Source organism: Passer montanus, unplaced genomic scaffold (genome assembly GCF_014805655.1).
Source record: "Passer montanus isolate IOZ18808 unplaced genomic scaffold, ASM1480565v1 scaffold9, whole genome shotgun sequence".
In the NCBI taxonomy this organism is placed as follows: domain Eukaryota; kingdom Metazoa; phylum Chordata; class Aves; order Passeriformes; family Passeridae; genus Passer; species Passer montanus.
In genome coordinates this window covers 8358863-8385271 of record NW_024374367.1, presented here as the reverse complement: position 1 = coordinate 8385271, position 26409 = coordinate 8358863, and the positions used below count along the sequence as shown (strand labels likewise).

The following is a 26409-nucleotide window of genomic DNA, read 5'->3' as shown; positions in this document are numbered from 1 at the left end:
ACTAACTCCAAGTCAGTCAGTATTAAACTTGTGTAAGAATGTGGTTTGGCTGGACAGCTGTACAGTCGATTCAGTGTGCAGCAGCCCTCAATCTAGCAAGAGGATGAGCAACTACAGTACCAGCAATCCTCCACCCCCTGTACACTCAGGGGGCTCTTTTCTACCATTTCTGGATCTGCTCTTATCACAGCAAGGAGTATTCGAGGCCTCATCCCTTCTATGTATGCCAAGGCAGACACCAGCAGCTGAGAACAAGACTGTCTTAATTTCTGCCCTAGCAGCAACAGTCCAGAAGAAGATTCTTATTTAGAAATCAGATTAAGTATTTTTGTATTGTCCAAGACAGAACAGTTCAGGAACTACTTCAGATCTTGTGACCCCTCTGCAGTCCAGACCTCTGGGGAGAGGCAGCCAATAGGTGAGAGCCCTATGAAGTTCTTAGACCACTCCCTTTATAAACTGCTTTAGACAGGAGTGAAGAACCACTCTCTAGTCTGGTCTCCGCTGCTTCAGCCATTACCACTTAAAGAGAAAATGCTTGACCTCTTGAAGGCCAATGAAAATCTGATGGTGCTGTGGACATACGTAAGAGGCTACAAGTTTCCTTAAGAAAGCAACACTGTTAAATGTCAAGAGCTTGGACAATACATGAGTCTCATGTCAGAATGTGAGGTGCTTTACAACAGTCAGTCAGTCTCTGCTTTCTGTGGTTCCTTTCATACCACAGTGACAAGATGGGCACAGCTCAAAATCAAGAACACACGGTCTCTAGCTTGACTTCTCAGCTTATTTATTTAGAGATTGATGCATTCTGAGCCTGTCTCGTACAAGGCATAGGGCACAGAGAGTTCCTGTCAATATATACACGCATACAAGAGCAGTACAAGCAGTTTGGCACTCTCAGAGCCAAGGGGGAATGCCCTTAAAGCAGCAGTCAAGCTGGTTATAGGAAAGTGTTAAAAAGCTATTTTACATGTTTGACTGGGAACATTTCCCAGAATGTGGACAGCAACCCTAAGCCACAGCAATCTTCTGTGCTACTCTGTGCACGTCTTCCTACGAGCCCCTACAAGGGAGCAGATCATGTTCTTCACTATCAAAGAACATAGTATTTATATTCTAGAAATACTGTACCTTTTAAACTAGCTCCAGAGGGACAGACTAGAAGCCAGATCCAGGAAAATAATCCTTAAGTCACAGTATATCGATTGTCTCTAAAAATAGGGAATGAAGTGAACACAGTGGACATTCTGATGAGACAGTACAGAACAGTGCAGCAGTCCACTTCTGCATCAGCAGATCCCCTCCTATGTACATGAGGACAATGAGAAAGAAATGGAAATGCTCCAGTCCATCAATCATCAGGAGATCTCCACAGCTCACCATGTGCCTAGTTTCCCTGTTCTTAATCAGTATCCTCCAAGGAGAACTCTTCCCCCTAAAAAGACTTGAGATCATCTTGCAGTTAAGAGTAGTAAGGAAAGTGCACAATCTAGAATTTTAAGGTAACATGGAATTTTGTTTCCCCAGAAAGCTCAGCTGAAGTTCCTGTCAATGTGTAGTGTTAAGAGCTGACTCTCAAGGCTGCCCAGTAAAACAACTGGTACAGTGTGTATCTGGCAGATTGTTTAATATCCACTGTATTTCTGATGGAGGCAGCCAAGGCAGCAGGCTTTCCAACTCTGCTCTGATGATGGGACAAACTGCCCAAAAGAAAGGGAAAGCCACTCTCTGCATGCCTGTTGGGCACACCCTGTGCAGCAGGCACATGCAACTGCTTGGAATAGTGGAGCCTGCCCCATCCATGTCTTCAAAGACTTAAAACAGGACCAAAGATGGACATGCCAGTCACTATGACATGGTGAAAGGATTAGAGGTTTCTGACAGCTGAAGCAGTACTGGTGATCCCCAGAGCCACCCTGCAACGGGGCAACTGCTGGCTCCCAGCAGACAAACTGAGGTCACAGTACTTGCTGCCAGCAGTGCACCCACCCTAAGCACCATCTTCCCAGCTCACCCACTGGGGTCTGGGCAGTGATCCCAGGCTGCCTTCCTCTGGCCTAGTTCTGAGGGCAGACACTGAGCTAAGAGTCTAAAACAAAACAACAGTGCATTGCTACTTCACCTCTGCACACACCTACTTGAGCACAGAGCCCTGTAGAGGGAACAAACTGCTCATATTGACACCAACTCAAGCACTCCTGCTTTCTCAGGAACACCAACATCAATGTGAAGCATCAGGGGCTTGGGAAGTCTCTCTAAGCTGCACACCTCAACACTGCTCACAAGCACAAAGACAGGGAACACTGGCTACTCTCATCAATTTACACTCTTGCACAACCAACAGAGAGGGCAGACCTTCCTTCTCAATACAAATAGGTGCTGGACAACAGAGGCTTCAGGAAAGTTGCTTGCCTGTACACAAGTTTAAGTTCTTTTACTTAATATATATCTAAGTATTTATCTGTGTATTTTGGAACAGGGAAGGGACATGAGGTGGAGAAGCAGGGAAGACAAGTTCAAGAAGCAGAGTAATTTCTCTGCATCCAAGAAGCTGGTGGCACAAGTAACAAGCCTGGCAAGTGATCTCCCATTTCAAGCACAGTTGGCTACCTGCTGGCTTCAAAAGAACAGACTATTTGTTAATGATATAAAATACAGCAACCATTTCAGATGCAGCAAGGCAAGGCTACAGGGCTGGGGATTATGATCATGAACAATGCCAAAAGCTACACAGCTGTGTTAAAAACTGTGAAAAGGCTGTTAAACAGCAGGAGTAAGCCATATGCTGCTCCTGGAAGGTCTTTTCTCTCCACTACCCCTCCATCATGCTGTTGTTGTGATGCATTTGAAAAGGTGGAAAGAGGGGGATTTGCCTAGGGGTAAAGCCACAGAGCATTAGGACAGTCTGATCTGGTCTCACAGATCCCATGTTCCTAGCCTGGCACTGAGCTTCCATCAGCAAGCAGACATTCAGGTCCTTCAACAGAAGTGTATGCCCTTCTACCTTCATAAGTTGTAGGGGTGAAAGAAATCCAGCAGAGTTGAGCTGGAAAGCATGAACAGGGATGAAAACAACCAGTTTGCATACTGATCCTTGTATAATGACCCCCCCACCCTCACAGCTCACTCTTCCCCAAATAAAGACACATTGTTCAATGGCATGTTGAAAAGACGTGCTCGTCATTCTTAATAAACAACTAGAGTAAGAATACATAAGAGAAACAGGGTGGTATCTTTATATGATACACAAGTGTATGTTACAAGAATTCCATCAGGCACAGAAGCCTCAAGCTTTAAGGCCTCAATGTTAGGCCAAAAAAGAAGAGTGTGGTAAAGTTTGTACTTTTAACATCTAAAAATGTCACTTAAAGGTCTGAATAGAAATTGTTGGTTTGGTTTTTTTTTTTTGTATAAATCATAATTGCAGTTCACTCTCTCCTCTTTCTTCCAAGATAACAGCAAATTAACGTCCAAGCACAAGAAAAGAAGATGCCTGCCTCTCCTCCACTGGCTGAGCAGGTCCATCCATCATTCTGTGCCCTCTAGGCTGCACGTGCTCCAAGGAGACAGAGGCCCCAGCCAACCAGGCCAATCCTGTAGTTCATGTTTTCTACATCATAAAAAAAAAACCCAGAGTCAACCAGCAGCTTTCCACAGCTCCCAGCTCGCAGGGGATATGCAGCCTCCAATGGTTCCAACAGTTTGGTGTGTTGGGTAGGATACACAATGGGTAGGTTTTCCTTTAGATTCTTTTAAAGAGAAGAAGCCTAAAAGGGCTTCATAACTACACCAATAAAAAACCAAAAACTTAGGCATCTCCTTTAGTGTAAAAGTCTGTACAATTTCTCTTTGCTTGTCCCTCCCCCATCACCCTGCCCACCCCATCTGAGCCACGAAGGATGCCTTAGTGCATGGTGCTGGCATTAGCCACCGCAAGAGCTTCCTGAATCTCTCGGATGACCAGGATCCGGGTGAGCATCTGCTCCATCTGCTCTCTGCTGATCGGCTGGATGGAATACCAGATAGGGCTGTTGGGGGCCACCACTGGCTCCGGTGTCAAGTAAAATGTGTCATTCCGGCCTTTCACACTCTGGGGGCTGTGTGAGGAAGATCAGAAATAACCAGACTAACAAAATGTCCTGGAAGAGAGACACCACCACTGTCCTCACCCCAGGCTTCACAAATCCTGACAGTGATATCTGGCTGATAACACATGGAAGGTACAGAGATACATCTAGGGGCAACATTCATTCCAAAGTTTTAGGACATGCCAAGGTTAAAAACCCATGGTGAGGACTACAGCAAAGTAGTTTTTATTTCACACTGGTAACCATAACACACACATGGCTTTAGGGGTCCTTCAGAGTGAAGAAAGGATGGAGTATTTTCACATTCAGGCTACCTGCAGATCCATCTGTGTAGATGAACCATTATATTAAATTACAGAATCATCATAATTTAGAGACGAGTCCTCTGAGGCACCCTCCAATCTCCATAGCAAGTCCTTATTTTTTTTCAGAAGCTGGTCTGAATAGGACTCTAATCCTACCTTCAGTAGTGGATGCTTCCAGATGACTTGCAAATCACAAGCAGAAGAACAAGTTCATGTCAACACAGTAAATGTCCAAGATTAAGAGCAGCCAGTTCACAAATCAGGATTTGTCTCTTAAATACCCCAAAAATTCAATTTACATGCCATCAGAGTTAATCCCACTCTCTCACATAGGCACCCCTTCTCCATTTAAGTAAATTTATGGAAATAGAGAAATTGTGTCAGTGCTATCACACAGCACTGAAAACTAGGCCAGGCACAGGGTGCAGCTCCCCAGTCACAGCAGACAAGCACCACACACACAGATGAGAGCTCTCACCATTTGAAGAGGTAGAAGTCATAGAGCTTTATCGGACACCTCAGGGGGTTCTCTGGATTCTCGGTCTGCTCTGCATACATGTCATCTGTAACTACAAACCAGCCCCCCAGAAGTCTGTCAGACACTCTGTATAAGCACAGCACACCAAGCAGTACCTTAGAGCCTCTGCACTGCAGCACCTTGTCACTGTACAAGAGCTGGCAAGAGACATATGGCTGTTCCAGGGCAGAGGCACCTGGCTATAAATGCTTAGAGCATTAAGCACAGCTTGCTGTATCCTCAGGCTATTGAAGATCACAACCCATCCATATCCTTCTTTCCATTTGTCCTCTACCAGTGTGCAAAATAAGGGAAATCTCACTACTGAGACTGCAAAGCCTCAGTTGCATCCTGTGCTTTTAAGAGGATAGATTGTACTTACATAGGAATTCTTATGAGTTCACATGAATCAAGGTAAGAGAAGCCCTCCCAAAGAATTTTCTCCATCTCTTCATAAGCATTTACACCCAATAGTCTCTTTGCCCATAAAAACAAACAAACAAACAAACAAAAGTAACAAAAAAATTATCCTTAGTTCCTGATGAGACCCACATGCCTCAGGTAAGGTATGTCCCCAGGGCTATGATTAGAAGGTACTATCCTCTCTTGGAGAGGATGCATGGAGAACACAGACTGCCAGGCTACAGGTAACTGGCAGAGCCTTGGATTCCCTACCTGAAAACATCTCCAGCTTCATCCACTTCTTCAAGCCCAAGTAAGTAAAACACTAGCAAATAAACCCCCTAGACACTACCTTTCTGTCCTGTCTGGTGCATGCCTGGAGCCTTCATGTAGCGGATACTCGTGCTTTTATCCTTGGGATTAGACGGGTTCTTCTTGGTCTGCCTCAGCACCTTGGAGAAGGCCAGCTTCATGTGCTGGTCTACTGTTTTCAACAGGAAGTATCTGAGCAGCAAGAACACAGCACAGGACATTCAGAGGCAAGCAAGGGACATAGTCACAACAGCAAGGTAGTCATCTTTAGTCATCATGAGCAGGCTGAAGCTCAAATCAACCACTGGGTTAAGGACTCTACCAGCAGCAAAGCATAAAAAAACCACAGGTTCAGTCTGCCCTCTGCTAGCTCACTTCCTTGTTATACTGCATCTTCTTTGTCTGATGAAGCTACAAGTGGGCTCTGTGTGCAACCATTTGAAACTCATGGTTTTGCTCTATGCAGTGCAGCAGTTTCACAACAATCCAATTAAGGTCTCTGAACTTCTTTTATTCCCCAAGATTCCCTAAGACCTGAGTACTTACTTTGTATTAAAAAACATCAGTGTAGTGAGCAAGGTGGAAGGGGAGTGAGCTCCAAGCTGCTTACACTCCCACAGCATCTCTTCTGTTACATGACTGGAGAGGATGTAACCTGCAATAATCAGAAGTCAGCATCATGCCAGGGGACAGACACAACATGAGCACAGGCAGCATTTTACAGTCTGTAAGTACTGGAGAGCATATAAATCTTAACAGAAGGAGAAAGAGGAGATTCTCACTAATGTCAAGATTCAGTGCTCTGCAAATAACTTTTTAAAGAGCAGGTACAGTCAGGAAACACTTGTACATATCCATCAACCTCTAATTGTGGAGAGTATGCTTGTGCAACATGCCTATACATCCCAGCCCATAGAGGAAAGAATATGCACTTAAACAGCTTTTAATTATTGGCTTGACTCCAGTGCAGATGCTCTTAATCCAATAATATGTGAGAGCAGGCAGGCCACTGTAACAAATCAGTTCTTGGCCCTGTGCACAGCTTCAGGGAGCACACAGTGCCAAGTGATGTATTTGGACACATGAGTAATCCTTTGATTCTCAGATTTTTTTTCCCCTTTGCGTAGAAGAAAAATACTACACTCTAAATACACAGATAAACAGAAAAACAGACAGCAGTATGAACTCTGGGGCTTGTGGAATGTCAAAGCACTGATCAAACAGCCAGACTGTTTGACTGAGGATTCACAAAACAAAAGGATTCCAAAACTCATGGTGCCACTTAGCCCCTAGCCTGTAACATCAGCTACTTCACTGAATTACTGAACATAAGAATAACTTCTTCACTCATGTCCAAACATATCAAAGGGAATGAAGCCATGAGAAACCAGGTTTCCATGTTCTGAAAATGCAATTTTTATCTAGTTCTCATACAGTTCTCTGTCAAAATTCGTCTCTTCTGGAACTGCTTCCCCCATCCCTGTTGCCATCATCTCCTAAACATAAGGTTGAGCTACAACTGACTGCAGCACTGGAGGCTTGATTCACTCATTGGTTTTTTCCTTTGACATTCAGTTGCTTCTGCAGACAGAATCCATCTGGCTACATGGCACTATGACAGTGCTGTATTATCTCCCAAAGAAACAATACATATTAAAGGCAGGATGTATTACCACTTCAGATTAGGAAACCTGATTCAAATCAAGGATCAGCTGGCTGCCAAGTAAGCCAATCTCATGACACTACAAAGTCCCCACAATGTGCCTTCTGATTGGTGACAAGTGACAGACAAATAATGCTCAATGACAGTCAGGGCTAGAGCCTGACACCTGCAGTAGCCCCAGCATTCACTGCAAACATAACATTTTTCTCCCTGACCAGCATTAGCTAGCCTAGGGATGTTACATACTTTAAAAGGGTTTCTATTCAGACTACACTGCTGCTGCAGGTTCAGTTTAAACATTCCAAACTCTGGAAAGTTTTAAAGTTCTTAAACAATAGCCCTTACCAAGAGGTGAAACACGGGGCTGTATGTCCTTAAGAACTTCATGCAGCCATTCAGTGAACCGAATATAGTAGAGATCTGAGAAGATGTCATCCACTCGGCCATTTTCAAAGAGATACTGCAAGAGATGCACAACACAGGCCAGTACAGTGGGAGCAAGTGTGTTCCTCAGACCAGACATCATCCTAAGGGCCCACATCCTCAGCTGAGCATTTTACAGCACAGCACTGAATACCATTTACTTAAAGAGTGAGTACTCTCACACCAAGGCGAATACAGGGTAGCTAATCTCCATTACTACCATGGCAATGCCAAGACAGAAAAAGGAAAAACTACCTTAAAAAGTAAAGCTGAATGGATTTCACCTTTGATTTCAGGTGTGCTCACTTCTAGTTATTTCACATGACTAGTGGACACTACTTTTTCAGGTTAACAACAAGGATGCTCAATTTCCCTGTCCAAGTATAGCTCTGTTCCTGCAGTGCTTCCAGGAAGCTCATACTTCCCATAGCACCTAAAGCTAAGTTCTTGCCTGTTAAAGCTTCAACTAAATTTAAGTCTTGACATTGACAACTTCTTTAAACATCATCCAAGTCTCCTCTCAATGAAAAAAGCTAAATGGATTTATTATTTTTACTGTGATACTGAACCCAGTTATTCATAAAGTTAACCCATAGACTAAAGCATTGCTTGCACTAAGGACAGACAAGTCATCTGATGTTTTCAAAGTTTTTTAAGCAAAAAGACTTTTCCTTATAAAATTGTTGGTAAGCTTAATAGAAGCCACAGTCTCTATTTTTATAACCAGGAATCCCCCTACACATGCTGACAACAGGGACAGTTCTGCAGCACATAGAGCTGTCCCATCCTACCTTCTGAATACACAGGAAGATATAGTAGAGCACATCTGGATCATAGGGTTCACCATCACCATTCCGAGCTTCTCGTGTCATTAAGCACAGACCATAATTCAGCTCAGCCACAGCTGAAGAGATGAGATCTTCCTGGAACCTCAGCAGCTGACGCCCTGGAAAAACAAAACAAAGCTTATTATTTAAGTCATAAAGCCATATTATTTCAGGAAAGATTTCCCACATCTCCATTCTATCTGGCAGGTCCAGCACTACCTCATTCTCCCAGTACACTAAAGCAAGTTGAAATAAATCCAGATCTTAGGCTGTCAGAAATACTAAAAGATAAAACAGGCAAGAGTTTGATAGGAAGATGCTCTGCCCTACCAAATGCATGACTATTGCCTTCTTTCACCATGTCCCCAGTGAAATGCTGCCCTGCAGCAACAGGAAAACAGCAACTCCATGACTGTTCTACCAGCTTGGACAGACAGTTTGTCCATGCACCACAGCCATGCAGTGTCCTTTTCTACTGCTATCAGCCCAGGTGCTCAAGGGGGCTCAGCAGAGTTAATACATGTCCTGTGGCAGTGGGAATACACAATAATTAGTGCTGCAGAGTAAATTAATATTTAAATTTAGGAACAATCACTGATTAAACAAAAGGCTTTTCCAGAGCAGTACACATGTAACATTTTAGTCATTCCTGATCCTACTTGAAAGGAAACAATGGGCATATTTTCAATGACACCTACTTCCAATAGGTGCTAGTCTATTTTGGGCTTCTTTTTCCAGCTCTGCATTCTTGGTCTGTGCCCAGCTTTTCCACACTTCAAGACCTTCTTCTGGCTTCAGAGAGTTTGGAAGTAGAAGTTCAGGTGAAGTCTGTGGCTGCGGCTGTGGTTCAACTTCAGCAACCTGAACAGTTTGAGCCTGTGAAAGAAAACCCTTCAGTTTATATACACACTTCAACATGCAACAGCTGGACAACACCCAAGAATCCCACAATACCTGTAGCCCCAGGATATCAACCTTCTGAAACACTCCCAACAAGAAATTAATCCAAGGAATGCAACTTTTGCTGTCCAACCTGAATTGCTGCTCACAAAAGAATATTCAACACTCCAAAAACTCTTTCAGTTTGAATGGACAGATCTATCTTCAGTTCACTTGTCACTCTGAATCACCACTGAAGTGCATCTCACTACAAGAGCAGCCCACAGAGACCACCAGCCCCTGAACAGGAAGGTGCCACCAGCTTTATTCACTGCTGCTCGACACCCTAGACTGCCCTAAGGAAGGTCCTGGGTGCAATCACATGCCATACACCACTGGCATCCCTCCCTATCCAGAATCTATTCTTCAAGTAGTACATAACAGGCACACAGAATAAAGACGTTCTGTTCTTAGCATAAGTGATAAATAAGATTAATTCACTTGTAAAAGGTATAAAGCAGTAAGACTAGAACACAGCATCAAAACATCAATTCAATTTCAATGCAATGCTCTCAAAATACCAAATATTAATAATGGGAAGTAGCTACTATTGTGTGAAGAGTGACTGCATTACTTATTATAGACCTAAGGCATCTCCAGACCCTTTGGAAATTTACTTTGCAATGGGACCTTAGGTCACCAAGAATTTCAATCTCAAACTGAAACTTATTGTCAGGCAACAAATAGCACCAATCTAAAACCTACAGCAAGCCCTTCAGCTGCACTCACTCTGCATTCTTTGCTACAGGTTTTCAATTCTATGCCAGAGCCTCATAGCTATCTCAATTAACAGCTTTACAGACCTTAGTCAAACTCTCACTGGTACCCTGAATGTTACAGAAATAGCAATTCTTGTACCAAAACAGTTTTGCTTTTTCCTTCCTAAGAGCTACTCCAAAAAGCAGCTTTTCCTTTGATACTGCTAAGTGCCAATATTAGTGGAAGTTGCTCTGACAGTACTAGAGATCGTGGCATAGGAAAACAGCACAGAGACTTTAAATACCTGTACCTTACTTAGTATAAAAAACCAAAGGCTTAAGAGCCAAAGTCTGCAAGAGCTCAGACTGGAGCCTTCCAACCCCCTCTGGCTGGCTTTTTATTCTCTGCATCAGCTTTTATTAGCTTTTTGCTTATTAGCCCCTGCAGCTTCAGCATCTAACAGAGACTGACTGAAAAGGCCCAGCTTTAATCAAGGCAGATGGAGACTAAGTTGTGGAGCAAAGCCTCTCTGCCTTCACAAGTCCAAGGGTGAACTGACACCTTGTCTTTGTAGGAGCCAGGACTGAGCCTCTGCTCTCCTCCAGAGTGCTGCCACATTACTCTCCAGAGAGCTGAAAGCTTTCCAGAGCCAACTCCCTCCATCAGCCCAATCCAAGGGACAGTCTTCTGCCCTAACCTCACAGACACCTTTGTCCAGTGTGAAGGCTGGACACAGGCTGATGTGAATCTACTGAACTGGCAGATGCTTCTTAACAAACTTGTATTTTTCACAAATAGAGAAAAATTGCTGCAACTTGCCCAGATCCCCTAGAAGCACAATGCCAGAGGACAGCACAGGGCAGGCAGGCAAATTATTTCTCAGTTTCACAGTTTTGAGAGGGTCAACTCCCAAAAGCATGATGTTCACCTGTAGTAGCTTTACTGCCCCCCCTAGAGAGAGAGTACATTCCTCCTAGAACTGTCTATGTATTTAGGGTATTTTATTTTAAATACCTTACGTACCCTAAAGTACACTTGATCCAGGAGTTTGCTCATAACTTCCGTTTACCCGGCACGGGAACTGCTGTGGACTCCCATGTGCAACATAACACAAAGTAACTGATCATGACTAGTACATATTAGCACACCTTATTTGGCTGCAATTATCCCTGCCTGACCACTGCAACCCCTGGAACAGCTCAGGAAAATACTGCAGATCTCAGAATACCCACTATGAAGAGTCTGGCAATCAGTATGTATCTATTAATTTTTAACACTAAGATCAAGACTGTACTTTCTTTTGGAGTGTTTTGAATCCTACAACTATGTACCAACATTATCACATGAAAGTCTTATACCCATCAGGAGCCAAGTGCCTTGTGTCACATTCAGGCTTCTGGGACAGATGCATCTCTGCTTCCCAGACACCAGCTGTCTGCTGGCATGCTCCCTCTCCAAAACATTTGTAAGTTGTTAATCACCAACTGAGACCAAAAGGCAGTTTTAACTTACTGAGCAAGTGACTTGTAGCTGCTGCTGCTGCCCCTGCTCTTGGGGTGTGGGCTGCTGCTGCTGCTGCTGTGGGTCCCATATGTGCACCGTCTGTGCTGTATTCTGGTATGTCCCTGCCACAGCCTGCACTGCCACTGGAATGTGGATGTTGCCATTCATAAACTGTGCTGGAAAGATCGAATTAGCAAGAGTCTGCACCACTTCCTCATGAGAGTTCTTCACTACTGAAGTACTTCCCACCATCTTATCCTTGTCATCTTCCAGCTTCACTGTAGCCAGTGTTGTGGGCGAGCCACTGACGTGGACGGCATTGTAGGCCTCCTGAGGGATGGCAATGTGGGTTATGTTTTGCTGCTGAAGGTCACCACGCGGCTGAGCGGAGTAAACAGGGATGGTCCACGTCTCTCCAGTGGGGCTAGTAATGGTCCCAGTGGCACTGTACAGGTGGGCACTGTCCACTGTTAACAAGTCTGGCCGTAAAGAGACATAACTTTGCTGCTGGCCCTGAGGAATGGCCAGCACTGTGGCAACTGGCTGCCCTGAAATAGCATATGATACAGTAATAGGCATATCCACTTTACGTTTCTTCACTGGCTGAAGGACGCTCGCAGAGCTGATCCGCCTCTCTCCCTCCCGTGGGGAGCCTTGCTGAGAAGGTGGGGGTGACAGTGCCCCGACTGTCTGGATCTGGATCTGCTGGCCACCAGTAATGGCCTGTCCTGCCACAAGCTGGGCCTGGATCTGCTGGTGTTGTATGTGCTCCTCCTGTAGCTCTGCAGCCTGGATCTGTTGGGCAGTCTGCACATGCTGCACTTGGATCTGAGCTGCCTGCAGCTGCGAGGGGCTGGGGCTCTGAAGAGACTGACTCTGTATTGTCTGGGATGCCTGCTGCTGTGCCTGGCCTTGGATCTGCACTTGGACCTGTATTGGCTGCTCCGAAGCCTGATGGACAGAGAGCTGTGGAGAGAGCTGCTGGGCGGAGACCTGCTGTGGTGACTGCTGGACCTGGACCTGAACCTGCAACGACACCAAGCCACCAGTGAGACATCAGCAAACACCAGTGATTCAGCAGAGATGGTCTGTCACCCAAGATCTATGCCCCAGGTCTCTTATGCCCACTTTTGAGTCCATGCATTAATCCATTAGTAAAGATTTCAGGAAAATGAAACCAAGTTATTCTAGAATAAGTGCCTGGTTGACAACAGTGATGCAGTAGATGTGTTTGCTCAGCATTGCACATGACTCTCAGCACAGAGAACAGCATGTGAGCTACATCTCCACCCTCCCAGATCTATGGGCTCAAGCCAACAGATTCCATCCTTGGAATCCAAGAGTCTTCAAAACTATTTGCATTGCTAAAATGTTACTTTAGCACAGGTCTTGCAATACCAAGACTTAAAAGTCATTCACGTTACAATCACAGGAGCTTGTCTCATTCTTACCATGCTCTAAAGATTGTTCTACTGCTGCCCACCCCAGTCCCAAGATGGCCACAGGATCACTTGCTGGTGACAGGCAATAAGAAATATGGGTAAGTCGAAACCAGCACTTGGCTCTTTCCTCATAAAGCACAGGAATATTACTTTGAAACCTATCATTAATAGTAACACTACTCAAGCAGGTGCCAACACAGAATGTGGCAAGTTCAACCTCAATCTCTGTCATGCATTACTGGCCTATGCTGCAGCATGTTTTGTAAACTCTAAAAGAATTTCTTTGGCAATGATAATTAAAACCAATCTTTTTTTCATTATTTATTTTTCCATTTAATACCATTTATTGTCCAAACTACTCAGTTGTATTTTTTAGCTCACACACTTAGACAATGCTGAATAACACAGACAAATCTGTTGACTTGATTCCCAACCAGTTCCTTTTATTTTAGAGGAAAAAAAAATCACACCCTCTCACATTAATGCTCATTTGTCCAAGGTCTGCCACAATACCTAGCAGCAGTGCAGCAGCACACTGAAAGCCAGCAGCCAAAAGTAGCCCCCAGAATAAATTTCAGATCACAATAGCTTCACATCCTTTGTCCAGACACTTCTCCACTTTTCCTCACATTGACACAGACAACTTGTTACATTTGCCTTGTCCTAAAAGCAATATTCCAGGTACTCATCACCATCTGTTTCTCTAGGCCTCATTAACACTTTATCTTAAGGGAGGCAATTAATTACTCAACACCTCTTTCTGAAGCCAACAAGGACTTATTTTAGTTGCACGACTAAATGTCTTCCTACTCACAGTTCTCTCACCTTTTTCTACCTCTCTTCCTGGATTCAGGCAGACTAATGCAGCATTTGCACAGAGACAGCACACTAGTCAGTCAGCCTGACAATACCAAAAAGAACCACAATGCAGGCCTGCTGTGCACAAAATCTCACTTCCCATCATCACTGCTAAGAAGTCTTGAAAAATGTTAAGGACCCATTTACAGCTAATTAAGAGTTGCTAAGGAAAAAACTGGGGTAGCAAAATGCCCCACTGGCAGGCCAGATTTAAAAATCACCTCCTGTTAAGAATTAATTCATTTCCAGGAAGAATAGGGTATAGTTCCTTCTGGGAACTCTGTGCACTGTACTGCAATCCAGATGACGTGGTGACTCTATAATAATTTCCTACAAGGTAACAAGAGGCATGTGACCTTATGTCAGCATGAAAGTTTAAAAAGCTCCATCAATGAGTGATTTGATCAGGCACTCAGTTGAAAAAGATGAACCCACCTATGGGATGTTTCCTCAGTTCTATTTGATATTGTTCTGCCCTGGAGCATGAATACTGCCTTGGGCAAACAGGCCCAAACATGGATACCAGGTAAGGGCTCAGTTTAAGAAAGCCAGTTGTAATCATACCCCTAAGGCAAGAATTCTCCAAAATACTTAACTTTAAAAATCACTAATATGGTCTTTACTATTAATTTAAATCCTTGTTCAGAAGATTACCTGCAAAGCAAAGCCAAAGACTGAACAAATTACACATTTTATTGCACTGATATTTTCAGTCTCACACAAGAAATGTTTGCTTTATCTGCTATGATTCAAAATGATGTTAAAAGGTAAATGTGTCATTTGTCCTGTACTTCTGTAGTGTTTTCACAATTCACACAGGTTGACTGAGAGCACCTTAAAAGCACCCCCTCCTTTTATCCATACAAAATTTCACATTACACTTCCTGTGAGTGCTGTAACATACATAAAGGAAAGACCTTTTTTTTTTTCTTTTGCTACTAGTAAGAATTCAAAGTCTCCTTCTGTGCTGAAACAATTTTATCACATAAGCACAATTAGAAAGGTAATGGAACTGGTTTAAGAAAGAGGCATTGTCAGCAAGAGGAGCAGCCTAAAAACAAATGGAACAAGACAGCATTTGCTCCCCTCTGCTCTTGTAAACAGACTGTTTCAGTTTGAGGGGACCTCCACTGATCGAGTCCAATTACCACTTCAGGACTGACCATAATCTCCAGCATGTCATTACAGCACTGCCTAAATGCCTCTTAAATAATGACAGGCTTGGGGCACCAACCACCTCTCGGAAGCCTGTTCCAGTGTTTGGCCACTCTCTTGGTAAAGAAATGCTTCCTAATGTCCACTCCAGACTTCCCTTGGCACAGCTTTGAGCCATTAACCATTTCAGAGCCTGAGCATACAGTGTTTCAAAGTCAGCAGCAACTTCCACCACTTTGAACAGATGAGCAGTCATACCCTGAGGCCTTGCAAACCCCCCTAGGACTAAATCCTAACTCCTACAAGAGGGATGTCTTGCCACTGCTTCAGAGTCCACCCTGCTATTGTTAACACCCAAAGAACGAGTCCAGACCCAAACAACATGAAGTCAAACTCCAGAATCACTGGAAGCTCTCCATGTTCCAAACTGCAGACATCATGCTTCTGACTAGAGAGTGGTCCTATTTAAAAAGATATTGGAACTCTACCTACCACACATTATGCTTCCCCTGTGAATTACACATCCATTTTTCACAACTGTATCTTGGAGCAGATCCCTCCTTATTTTCAAGTAGGTTGTATCCAGGAGTGCTACAAGCATCCATTCCAGATTTACAGATTTTAACCCGGTCTGAGACCAGAGGCTTCTTATATTGACCTCATTGCCCTTCTTTTCCTCAAGTGAAACAAAGAATTACATGCAGCAGCAACAGCCTTTATAAAAGACTCTGTACAAAGGGGAATGTTTAAAATTTTTTAATTTACAGGCCAAGACCAACAAAGGCCTTTAAGTCTTCATTTTATGTTGAAGATTAAAGCAAAAACATGTTATGCTGGCAATTCCTGGGTTACTGGTGCAAGAAAGGAACATACCAAGTTACCAGCACTGAAACATTATTTATTGCCAAAAAGTCTGGATCCAACAGCATGAAAGAATCACCTCCCAGCAGGCTACCATGACACAGAGAAATGCCTTTGCACCATAAAGTAGCTGGAAGCTGGATCAAGTACTAGCTGCCTAGAAAACCAAAAACATTAGAAATCAACCCTGTATCGTAACAAGGGCAGAACTAAATTCCCTTAAAGGAATTCTGTCACATCAAGCCCAAAACCATATTCTGTGCTGAACTGAACAAATGCAAAGAGTAAATAAGTAACCCCAGGACCACGAGCACATCTGAAGCCTGGTTGCCAAAACATTTTTTCCTAACGGTTGATAGACAAACTTGCAAGTAGGAGTCATAATATGTCTGCCCTGTGTGGATTCTCTGCCCAAAAAGGAATCAAACTCAGTTGTTTCAGAACAGCAGTTCTGAAGCAACTGAGATTTTCTTTGCTTGTGAATTCTTTCATCTGCAGACTGACTGGATTATCTAGTATTTCCTAAAATCTAACTCTAAATGAGCACACAGAGCAACTCTTTCCCGCATGGATTTTTTGATATGTAGCTTTTCCTAGAGCACCTGACAGGCTCTTAAATGCATCTTTTCACAAAGAGATCTTGGTTTCTGAAGCTGTATTTAAACCAACAAGCAGTAGTACACACCAACAGCAGATCTCCAGAGCAAGACTGGAGATGTACTAACATGTCCACACTATACCTTCCAGAAGACTATTTAAAATTTAGTTCTAGTCTTGCCCACCAGCCAAGTCTGACATCACCAAAACACAAGACTGCATCTTACAGCTTAGTTTTATCTGGAGGGAACCCCAAGTGACAAGCTCCAAACCTACAAGAGGTAAGAAGGTTTGGCAGGTGGACAACTTGCGGCGGGAAGTATGCTCCAAATGCCCCCAGAAGTAATGTGGGGTTCATCTCAAACTTCCCACACAAAGTGAAATATTTGGGCAAAAAGTTGGTGAGAGCATGAGAAGAGTAATCTCAGGTTTTTTTAGCCCAATTTAAGGACAGAAGACTTAAAAGACAGTTCCCTCAACAAAAGTCCTAAGCTAAAGAAAGTCCAGCAATAAAACTAACACTGTAACAAAGAGTTCCTTCTAAAGTTATAACAGAAAGTGTACAAGCAAGTGCAAAACAGATATGAAAAGTGTAAGTGAAAAGACTGATCAGTGAAGTAGCAGGAAATATCAGAACTTGTTATTTAACTACTTTACAGGAAGTGCTTTGCTATCTAAGTAAACAAGGTCTACGGGAAGGGTGCGAGTCAGCTTTTCAGAACAACTGCCAGACTGGCTCTCACTCCAGGTTTTTCCTCTGCTCATTTATCAACATCAGAGAGAGAATTCCAACAGCTAAATTAGGCCTTGGGTGTGTTTAAACAGTTACAATATCAAGATTATGTTGTCAAGCTGTACACTGGGGAGGGATTTAGGTCTAAGACAGTTAAAACACATGAACCAAGGAGAAACAGCTTACCTCTCCAACAGGAGAGTACTTCCATATACAAACAGATGCTACCTCAAAAACACCACTCTTGACTATAACCATTCTTTGAATTGTTCCACTCAGTCCTAGCAAATGCTAATTAATACCTGCTGCTACACTAAAATCATACTGGCATGTTTTCCAAACATAAGCAAATAGGAACTCTACCTCCAAGCTAAACTTCAGAACCAGTACAGAGGCAAGAGGAAGGTGCATCCATCAGAAGCAAAGATGCATTCTGTGCAGAGCCAGAGATAAGACTTTTTTCTAAGCTATTTAAGGGCATCTCTCCCTGCCCTGTATCATTAACAATGTCCAGCCTTCTATAAAGGTCTGAAGTCACAGAATAGACTGAACAGTAAACACAAAAGGAACAGAGCAATTAGAAAGGCACAAGTATTACCTGAGAGCTATTTTACACAAACCATTCCCCATACACTTCTGTGACCTTGCTCACATGTAGCAACCTCCCCTCAAGCCCTGCCCAAGAAAATATTGCCACCTAGACCTCAGACTGTTCATAAGAAGCTGAAACTGAGGATTTTCTCCACACACAACATAAGCAAAGATACTTTCTGTCCTCTGATATTCTTTCAGTTAAAGTTTCTTGGTTAAGAGGCACGAGAGGTTTGCTGACCTCTGCAGAAGCACCATATTTGGGAAGCAAGTCAGCACTGAACACCTCACTGGCATCATCAATTCCAGGGCCTCTATGCACAGGACCAACAAACAACAATCTCACCAAAAGCAGAGCTGATAAAACTCTTATGTGACTGAAGTAAACCAGGGACTTTCCCTGCCACTCCCTGAGGCACAACAAGGTATGACAACTTGACACACTAAACTCCTTCTTAAGGTCACTTATGGCACCCCTGTGACACTGGGTGTGGAAGGAGCTGCAGGACACTTAACTGTAGCAATGACCACTGTACATAACCCAACAGTTGCATCCACTCATCCTATAAAATAAACATTTGGTAAGACTTTATTGAGCCTTTTAGGCAAGAAAGCCTTAAGGCAACATCTTGTTAAAAGAGAAAGTTTATTTTTCTAGAATAAATAAAAGCAGCAAGCAGTGACACTCTGTATTTAGCTGTTCACAGCAAGTAAAACCCAGGATGAAACCTGAGCACTATCTCCATGATTGTAAGATCATCAGCAGCACTTCCAACTGTGAGGTCATCTGACTGGTCATACTGTCAGTCACCCCCAGCAGCACTGTCACACTGCCAGACATAAGCACAGTCATTTAAAGGGTCTTCCACTGACTTGCAACTGGATTAGCAAGAACTAAACAGATTACCAATTCAAGCACCAGGATGACAAGTTTAATCAAAAGCTAAGAGGCTTCAGCAGATGACCAAAATTCATCATAATACAACACAAGCAGTATTTCAGCACAGGAGCCACCTGGACCAGGTGCACTGCTGTGGTGGAACAATGTCATTCCCCAGTGTCATAACAAAATCCAGCTTTATCCAGAAGATGAGCTCTGCCACTGCTGCCACAGTGACAGTGCAGAGATGAGTGAACCCTAAATCACGAGTTTAACATAAATTGTGTTCCAATAAGAAATCCTGAAAGACAGAAAAACTCTTGCAAAGGGGTAAAGACATTCTTCTCCACCCTATTCTCGCAGAAAAACTAAGATAATTCTGAGCTAGCTACTCAAATACACCCGAGTTCAGCTGCACTGCTGATACACAAAAGCTGCAGCCACATCTAGTACCAAATGTGCCACCTAAAGTGAGCAGCAGGGTAGGCAATACAAATAGTAATGATGATCTGTACAGATGGGAAAGCAGGTATCTAAAAGCAGAGGCACTTCTAAAACAAGGAGAGGAGACAGCATTCTTCAGGGAAGTTGCTGCAATCTTAACTTTCATGAGAAGCTTTTCATATACAGGGTGCAGGTCATTCAGTTCCAAAATCAGGAACCAGTCTCTGGCAGCAACTCTATGCTTATTTACAAGAAGGTCAGGTTATTTTTCTCTGGAGCATAAGATATATGACCTCCCTTCCTATCTCTGTTACTAAAAGATTTGCAAGGGTCAAGCCTGAACATTGGGTAGTTCTGAAACGAGGCAGCAAGAGTGAGAGGGGAAAAAAAAGATTCCTTTTGACTTTTACAGTTGGGGGCTTTACATATCTTCAAGGCTGAGGCACTCAAACCCCAACCCTCCTAGCTCTTCTGCTGCAAAAACAACTTCTTCCACAAAACATACTAGCTGGCAAAACCAAACCACTCTTGATCAGTTTTAATAGCCTCATGCAGAGAAGTCATGCCTCAAAGACTTCAGGTTTTTGTTCTTCAAAAGCCTTTCAACACAAGTCACTGTAGGGCAACAGGTTACAGAAGTCCCAGTTAAGCATTCATTTACTCAATAGAGAGTAACTGGAGACGAGTTAGCAGTGAAGGAGTTTTGTCTTTGCTGTAGGATAAAAACACACAAGTGAGCTGTTGACACAAGTCTATTGCACTGCAGCAAGTACACACTACCTGAGCTCCAGTCATTTGTGACTCCATACCCTCACTTATTGTAAAGGAAAAAAAAAAAGAGCTTGCAGCTTTACATTCTGCTACAGAAACCAGAAAGATTAATATCTCAAGTGTAGTGTATCAGAATTACAGCCACAGCCAGAGTTCAGCTGTTTAGAGACACATAATAGAAAAACTTTAGTAAATGCCCTGCCACCTATGAACTCTTCAAACTACAAAATCTGAGGACAAAAGCAGTTTCCTAAGTTATAAAATTGGTTTGTTTTTTTCCTCTGATACTGGATTTTCTTACTGAATACTTAATAAAATACCTAACATAATATCTACTTAAAAAGAAAAAAAAAATAAACTCCTTCCACTGTGCAAACATATAACCTACCTTGATACATATACATTCTTTAGAATTCCTTTCCAGAAACGTATCTTCCCCTGATTCATATCCTAAAGTTGACTCTCTTGCATTTCCCCGCACTTAAAAGTCAGTTCAAGAACAACTTTTAGAATGATCAAGTGAAACTATTTAAAGATTATTGATTTTATTAAGAAAAAAAATCCTTAAGGCAAGCTCCATCCCACAGCCACCCTGAACAAGCAGACAGTCAGAGGGGGATGGTATTTATAGCAGCTTCAGAGCACAAGGCTTCTGGAGTTGTGAACATGCCAGAACTGTGGACCGTTTCTCCAATAGGTGACACCACTCCATTGCTATGTATGCTCCTCCTACAGCAGGGCTCCAGGGAGGCACAGTCAAGAGAGCAAATTTACTACCAAATTCCTTAAATGAAAGGGAAATATTGCTGTTCTATAACGAACAATGAAGTTAATTGGCCCTGCCTCTTAAGTACCTGTCTGAGACTTACGGTTAGAGAGCAGCTCTGAACACTACTCCATCACTGGCAAGTCATATATACACTCAGAGATGATTTCAGATGCTTACCTGGACTTGCTGGGGTTGCTGAACCTGTATCTGCTGCTCTGGCTGAGTTTGCTGCTGGATACTGGTTGTCACAGGACAAGCAAGTTCAAGCAAAGACCCAGCCACCTCTGTGCTGTCCGTGTAAATGCAGTTGCCACCCTGCTGATACACCATTGTGGTGGTGGCTGTCTGCTGAAACTCCTGGAGAGCTTCTGGCCCCTTGGAAGCAAGGGAGTCTAGAAACTCCTTCATCCTGTGCTGGGGGATCGTTCGCGCCTTCACACGGATGTATTCTTCAAAGGAAATGGTGTTCTCCAGAGAATTATTCATATTGCAAGGTCCTCAGGGTTCCTTAAGGAAAGAGAAAGTAAAAGTCTTAACTACAGCACTCCCTTGATGAAGGATATTCTTAACTCCAGTAACTAATCTCTCATACCAAGTACTGTATGAAAACTGGCAAACATGCACAGCCAGATGCCCGGGACAGATGCTTTAGTTTTATGAGGCATTTTGTGCTACTACACATTTCTCAGATTAACCCTTGGCAGCTCAGGGGAGTCTGCACGATACCCAGGTGTGGCTCCTCCTCCCAGAGCTCCCTGACATGTAAACTCTCCTAGCTCTGTGCTTCACCCAGACCAGGCAAGTCCTGCACCAGACAAATCCAGTGGTACATTCCATTTGTTTGCAGCATGCACTGTTAGTGAGAGAGGCTCAGCAATCAATATGTGCGGCCCTGCTTCGCAGCCGCAGAGGTGGGAAACTGAGCAGGGTGTTCTATCAGGCCGTGCAGTTCTATTCTAGGCAGCTAATGGGAAGCACAACAGAAGAGCAACAGATGCAGCACTCAGCTCATTGCTGTTAGGACTAGGACAGCCTCATCGATTTGAGCATAGCAAGCAAAAGGAGAGCGCTGGAATCGAGACATTTCCTCAAACTGGGAACTACACACATTGAGAAACAGAGCTCTGGAAATGACAAAGGCAACTGCAGCATCAGTTCTTGATGTCAGTTTAACATAGGAAGAGGTTAACACGAAACATGCTATGTGTGAAGACAACAGAAGGCCAGAAAAAGAAGTTAGGATGATCAGGGCGGAAGTGAAAGCAAAGAAAAAACCACCACCACCACCTGAGAACGTCAGACAGCTCGAGGGTACACTCTGACAGCATTCTTCTCTTATTGACTTATCTTGTTTAAACCCACAAATTGTTTTTGCAGTCAGTATACTGGCTGTTTCTAATGCACTAATTAGCCTTGATAGAGCATAAATACATTTGAGCCATAACATCACCAGATAGCGAGACAGTTGTGAAAAGATGTGAAACACCACAAGAGCAGGACTAGAAGAGGTGATTCAGCACTACTAGATCAAGCTGCATAAAGGAGGAAAAACAGACAGACATCACTATGTACATTGTGACTGTAGGTCTAAAGAGAACAGGTACAAAACCAGAGCTTTATGCATCCTTTCACCATGATTTAACAAAGTAGAACTGAGACAGAGCAATGGTTGAACACAAGGCTGCAAAAGCCTGCCTGTGTGAAAATGGGAATTAACTCTAGGCTTTCATGGCACTCAAGCACACTGCACAAGTCCAGTGCCAGTTATCACCAAAACCTGGGAGAGCTGAAGCAAACACTAACCCCTCTTCACTGTTATGTGACAGCAGTCCAAACACAGTTTTTGTTTACATGGAGGTTCATGGCTAGTGCATTGGACCAGGCTCACAAGAGAAAAAAAACTAATATCAAAGGTAACAGGAACACACAGGAGGTAACTTGTGCTCTATCTATGGTTTCTGAAGGCTTTAAGATACATTTGTTACTGTATGAGATTTCTGTAGAAGATATTATTAAAATATGCAGCATGTTTAACAAAAAACACCAAATAATGGAGTTCACATAGCAAATCCAACAGCTCTGCAAATATCAGCATACAGAAGCTCCTGTAGAGCCCACATCTGGACAGAAAAAACATTCTGAGACAGCAATCTGACATTTTCAAGCCAGCTATGGGTGACAGAGCCAGTAAGACTATTCAGTTCTTCAGGAGCTACCCAAGAGTACTCTACCTCTACAGCACACATTATTAACCCCTTCCAGGATAACCCTATGCCCAGGGTGAACCTAGGGAGAACAACATTAATGCATCCACAGGGACTCAGGACTCAGACAAGACCTACAGCCGGGACACTGAAATGTGTTTTGCATCTAACTGCATGATGCTCTGTTATACTCTCTGAGGCTGGAAAACAGATTGTGAGCAATTAACTTGTCCCAGTCTTCTACTTGGAATGTTCAAGTATTTGACTTCAATACCACAGTGAGGCTTTCAGAAGAGAACCATCATTCTCCATGTCCGAGGTGCACTAGCAGATACAGCTTTGAGAGGGAAGACTCTTCTGAAGAACAAGCCCCAAGGATGCCATGCTGGGATCCCAGACACAAGTGCCACAGATGCTCTTTGACAGCCAGCTGCTGCTAAATTGGATGGGCTCACCTCTCCCAGGTGCTCCCTTCCTGCTCCTGCATTGGTTTTTAGCATGTTGTAACAACTCAGGGAATCCACCTTCTGTTAATCTTGTCAAAGGAGAAAGTAAGGAGGTCAGCAGCTCCACTGTTCCCAGTGGGAGCTGTTAGCCCTCACTTCTACTTTTGAAACTCCAATCCTTCTTTCACAAGCTACCTCATTCTCCTGTGTAAGAGACCAGAAGCCACAAGACACCCAGAAGCATAAGCAGCAGAGATCCACCACCAACAATCACCAACCTCTTCTGACCACCAAGCAAGCACTGATTTCTTAAATACAAATCCTTGACCCTGCTCAGCTGGTCCATTTCAATTAGTTCTTGTTAGCATCAAAATCAAGAGCCTACTAGGCCAGTCTTCCCCTACTAGTAAATCTTCTCTCTCTCACAAGATGTCAGAAGAAATCTCTTTCCTTTCTTTTACCATGAAAAAAATTCCTTTCTATTTTCCTGAAGTTACTCTACTAAGAGCCACTAAGCTGAGCCCCTGCAGCATTCCAAGTGCCAGGCATGGGCCAGAGCCCCACCATGCCTCCAGGCAGCTGTTCCTGCCCCAGAAGAGCAGCAGGAGCTTCCTTAGGTTTTCTCTAAGCTGCAGTTACAGACCCTGTAGGTAAAAGTGTCTCCCACATTCACATCAGTTTTAAGGGTGCTGGAGATTATTCAACCAGAAGCACTGAACCACCCAAAACTGCACTTCCCAAGACCCTGTGCAGCAGGGTCCAGACACCAGGACCAGGTACCAGGTCCAGAGAAAGATTCAGAAATGTAGTGCTGCATCCCCAGAGATTTTACTTATTAAAACTAAACCAGCCTGCATTTATGGCAGAAAACCTCTGTAAGGCTCTAGGGTGCATTCAACAGGATTTTGTAGGGTGACACACACAGCTTGCTGCTGCAGTCACTACTCTGAGTTATTAAAACACACTAATTTGTGCATTCCATTTATCCCACAGACACACACTGGAAACTGCAAACGTCCACCCTCACTGGATCTCAGCAGCATATTTTTAATATTGCATTTTAAAATTTAAAAAAGAGCATCCAGGCAATAAGTTTCTCCAATAAAGGAAGATAACTCCTCTCTCTGCAGCATAACTGCATTTTTTTCAAGAAGTAAGTTCAAGAAATTCTTTCAAGATTGTGAGCACATACGGTTAGTTGATAAAACTTAGACTGAGGTTACTGAAAACACACACACAACTTGCAGCATGTGGACAATCTGGACTCACCAGTCACCATGTTGCATGTATTTCTGCTGCTCTTGTCCTGAGCTCTTAGACTTGTAACGTTCTGGAGAAGACAGAACAAAGAAGCCCTTTCCATCCCCAGTTCCTCTTTTTTTATTAAGTCATTTTATTTTTAATATGTATTCCATTAAGAAAAAAAAAAAAATCAGGAAACAAAGATGATCATCCACGCAGCTAGCAGCTCCTACTGAGGAATTGCAAGATGCCCAATTTCTGTCTCAGCCTGGTGCTACTGAGAACGGCTGTGTGAGCACATCTGTCACAGAGCGCCGTGCGGCGACAGGCGCGGCACGGTGGGTGACACCGGAGTTACTGGCGCACAGAACTTAGAACAAGGCAGCAGCAGCAGTGATCGCATCCACAGGCAACCCCGCGCCCCTCCCGCCGCAGGTGCTCCCGGCGCTGCCCCGAGAGACAGCCGGGAACGCCGCGGACCGCCCGGCCACCGGCCGAGACGAGGCGAAGCTCCGTACTTAGGCCCTGAGGCCGCCGGCTGCAGCTCAGCCTCCGTCCCGCCCGAGCGGGGACGCGGAGCCCGCGGGGCTTCCCCGGCCCGCGGGGACCCGGCAGTGCCCCGGCCGCTCCCGCCGCCTTTGTCTGCCGGCGGGGCGGCCGGGCCGGGCCCGCGCCGCGCACTACCCCGGCCCGCCGGCCCGGCTGCGCTGCGGCGCGACCCGGCCCCGCCTCACCCCGGCCCTGTCGCCGCCGCTGCCTCGGCCCCGAGTCTTTTCCCCTCACAGCTCCCTGGGCGCCATCTTACATTCAACCCCCTGCAGCCAATCAGCGCGCTGCCCCAGCCTCGCGAGAGCGCGGCTCCCAAGCCCCGCGAGAGCTCAGCCCCTAGGCCCGCCCCGCGCCTTAAAGGGGCCTGGCCACGGCGGGGCGGGTGCGGCCGCTGGGGGGCGCCCTGGAGAGCGGCCCGCGGCACCGCGCCGGGTCGGCCTTAACGGGCCCGTGTGCTCGGCGCGGCTCCCCGGCCCCGGCCCCGCTTAAGGTGGCCCGTGCGGCTGGGCAGGGTCTCCCTGCGCTGGTTTCAGCTCCAGGGGCGCAGGCACGGCGCTCATGGCACGGGGGTCATGCCAGTTCCGCGGGGACACCCCTCTGCCCCCGGCCCGGGGCCGAGCAGGGGCCGCCCCACTCGAGACCACCTTAAGGGGGGAGGGCGCTGCGGCCGTGTTTGTACACAGTGAGCGCACCCTGCCTGCACCCCGTGTCCTCCCTGCACCCCCTGTGCCCTGCCTGCCCCCTCTGTGCCCTGCCTGCCCCCTCTGTGCCCTGCCTGCCCCCTCTGTGCCCTGCCTCCCTGCCTGCACCCTCTGTGCCCTGCCTGCACCCCCTGTGCCCTGCCTGCACCCCCCGTGCCCTGCCTGCACACCCACTGATCCTGCCTGCACCCCCCGTGCCCTGCCTGCACACCCACTGATCCTGCCTGCACCCCACCTGCACCCTCCGGAGACACCTCTCCATTCCACCCCAACACCCCTGACCCCAGTCCAGCCTCATGGTGCTGGCAGGGGCAGCTGCAGCTCCCGTGGGGTCACAGCAGTGCTACACAGGAGATAGGAGCAGATTCCGTGCCCCCAGAATGAGGGAGACACCCCACACACACCCTGCCAAGCCAAGGCTCATCAGGGGCACGAACAGGAGACCACCCCAGCAGCCCAGGACTGAGCAGAACAGGAGGCAGGGA

At 45.1% G+C, this 26409-nt stretch overlaps 1 protein-coding gene across 4 annotated transcripts; it reads right to left on the bottom strand.

The window, feature by feature from the left end:
* Positions 1-773: 773 nt before the first annotated feature.
* On the bottom strand, positions 774-25528 carry QRICH1 (glutamine rich 1). 4 transcript variants are annotated; one of them, XM_039734286.1, is made up of 12 exons: positions 25409-25528; positions 24702-24762; positions 20960-21289; positions 11691-12707; positions 9239-9416; positions 8505-8659; positions 7636-7750; positions 6174-6282; positions 5668-5819; positions 4875-4965; positions 3884-4100; positions 774-3613 (listed from the first exon to the last, which is right to left on the bottom strand). In XM_039734286.1, exons 3-11 carry the CDS (start codon positions 21266-21268, stop codon positions 3908-3910), a joined length of 2319 nt encoding a protein of 772 aa, XP_039590220.1. In that variant the 5' UTR covers positions 21269-21289; positions 24702-24762; positions 25409-25528; the 3' UTR covers positions 774-3613; positions 3884-3907. The 4 variants fall into 4 exon arrangements, with proteins under 4 accessions (XP_039590220.1, XP_039590219.1, XP_039590221.1 ...); XM_039734285.1 differs by having other exon boundaries at positions 774-4100; XM_039734287.1 differs by lacking the exon at positions 25409-25528 and adding an exon at positions 25193-25347 and having other exon boundaries at positions 3170-4100.
* Between the last annotated feature and the right edge of the window lie 881 nt (positions 25529-26409).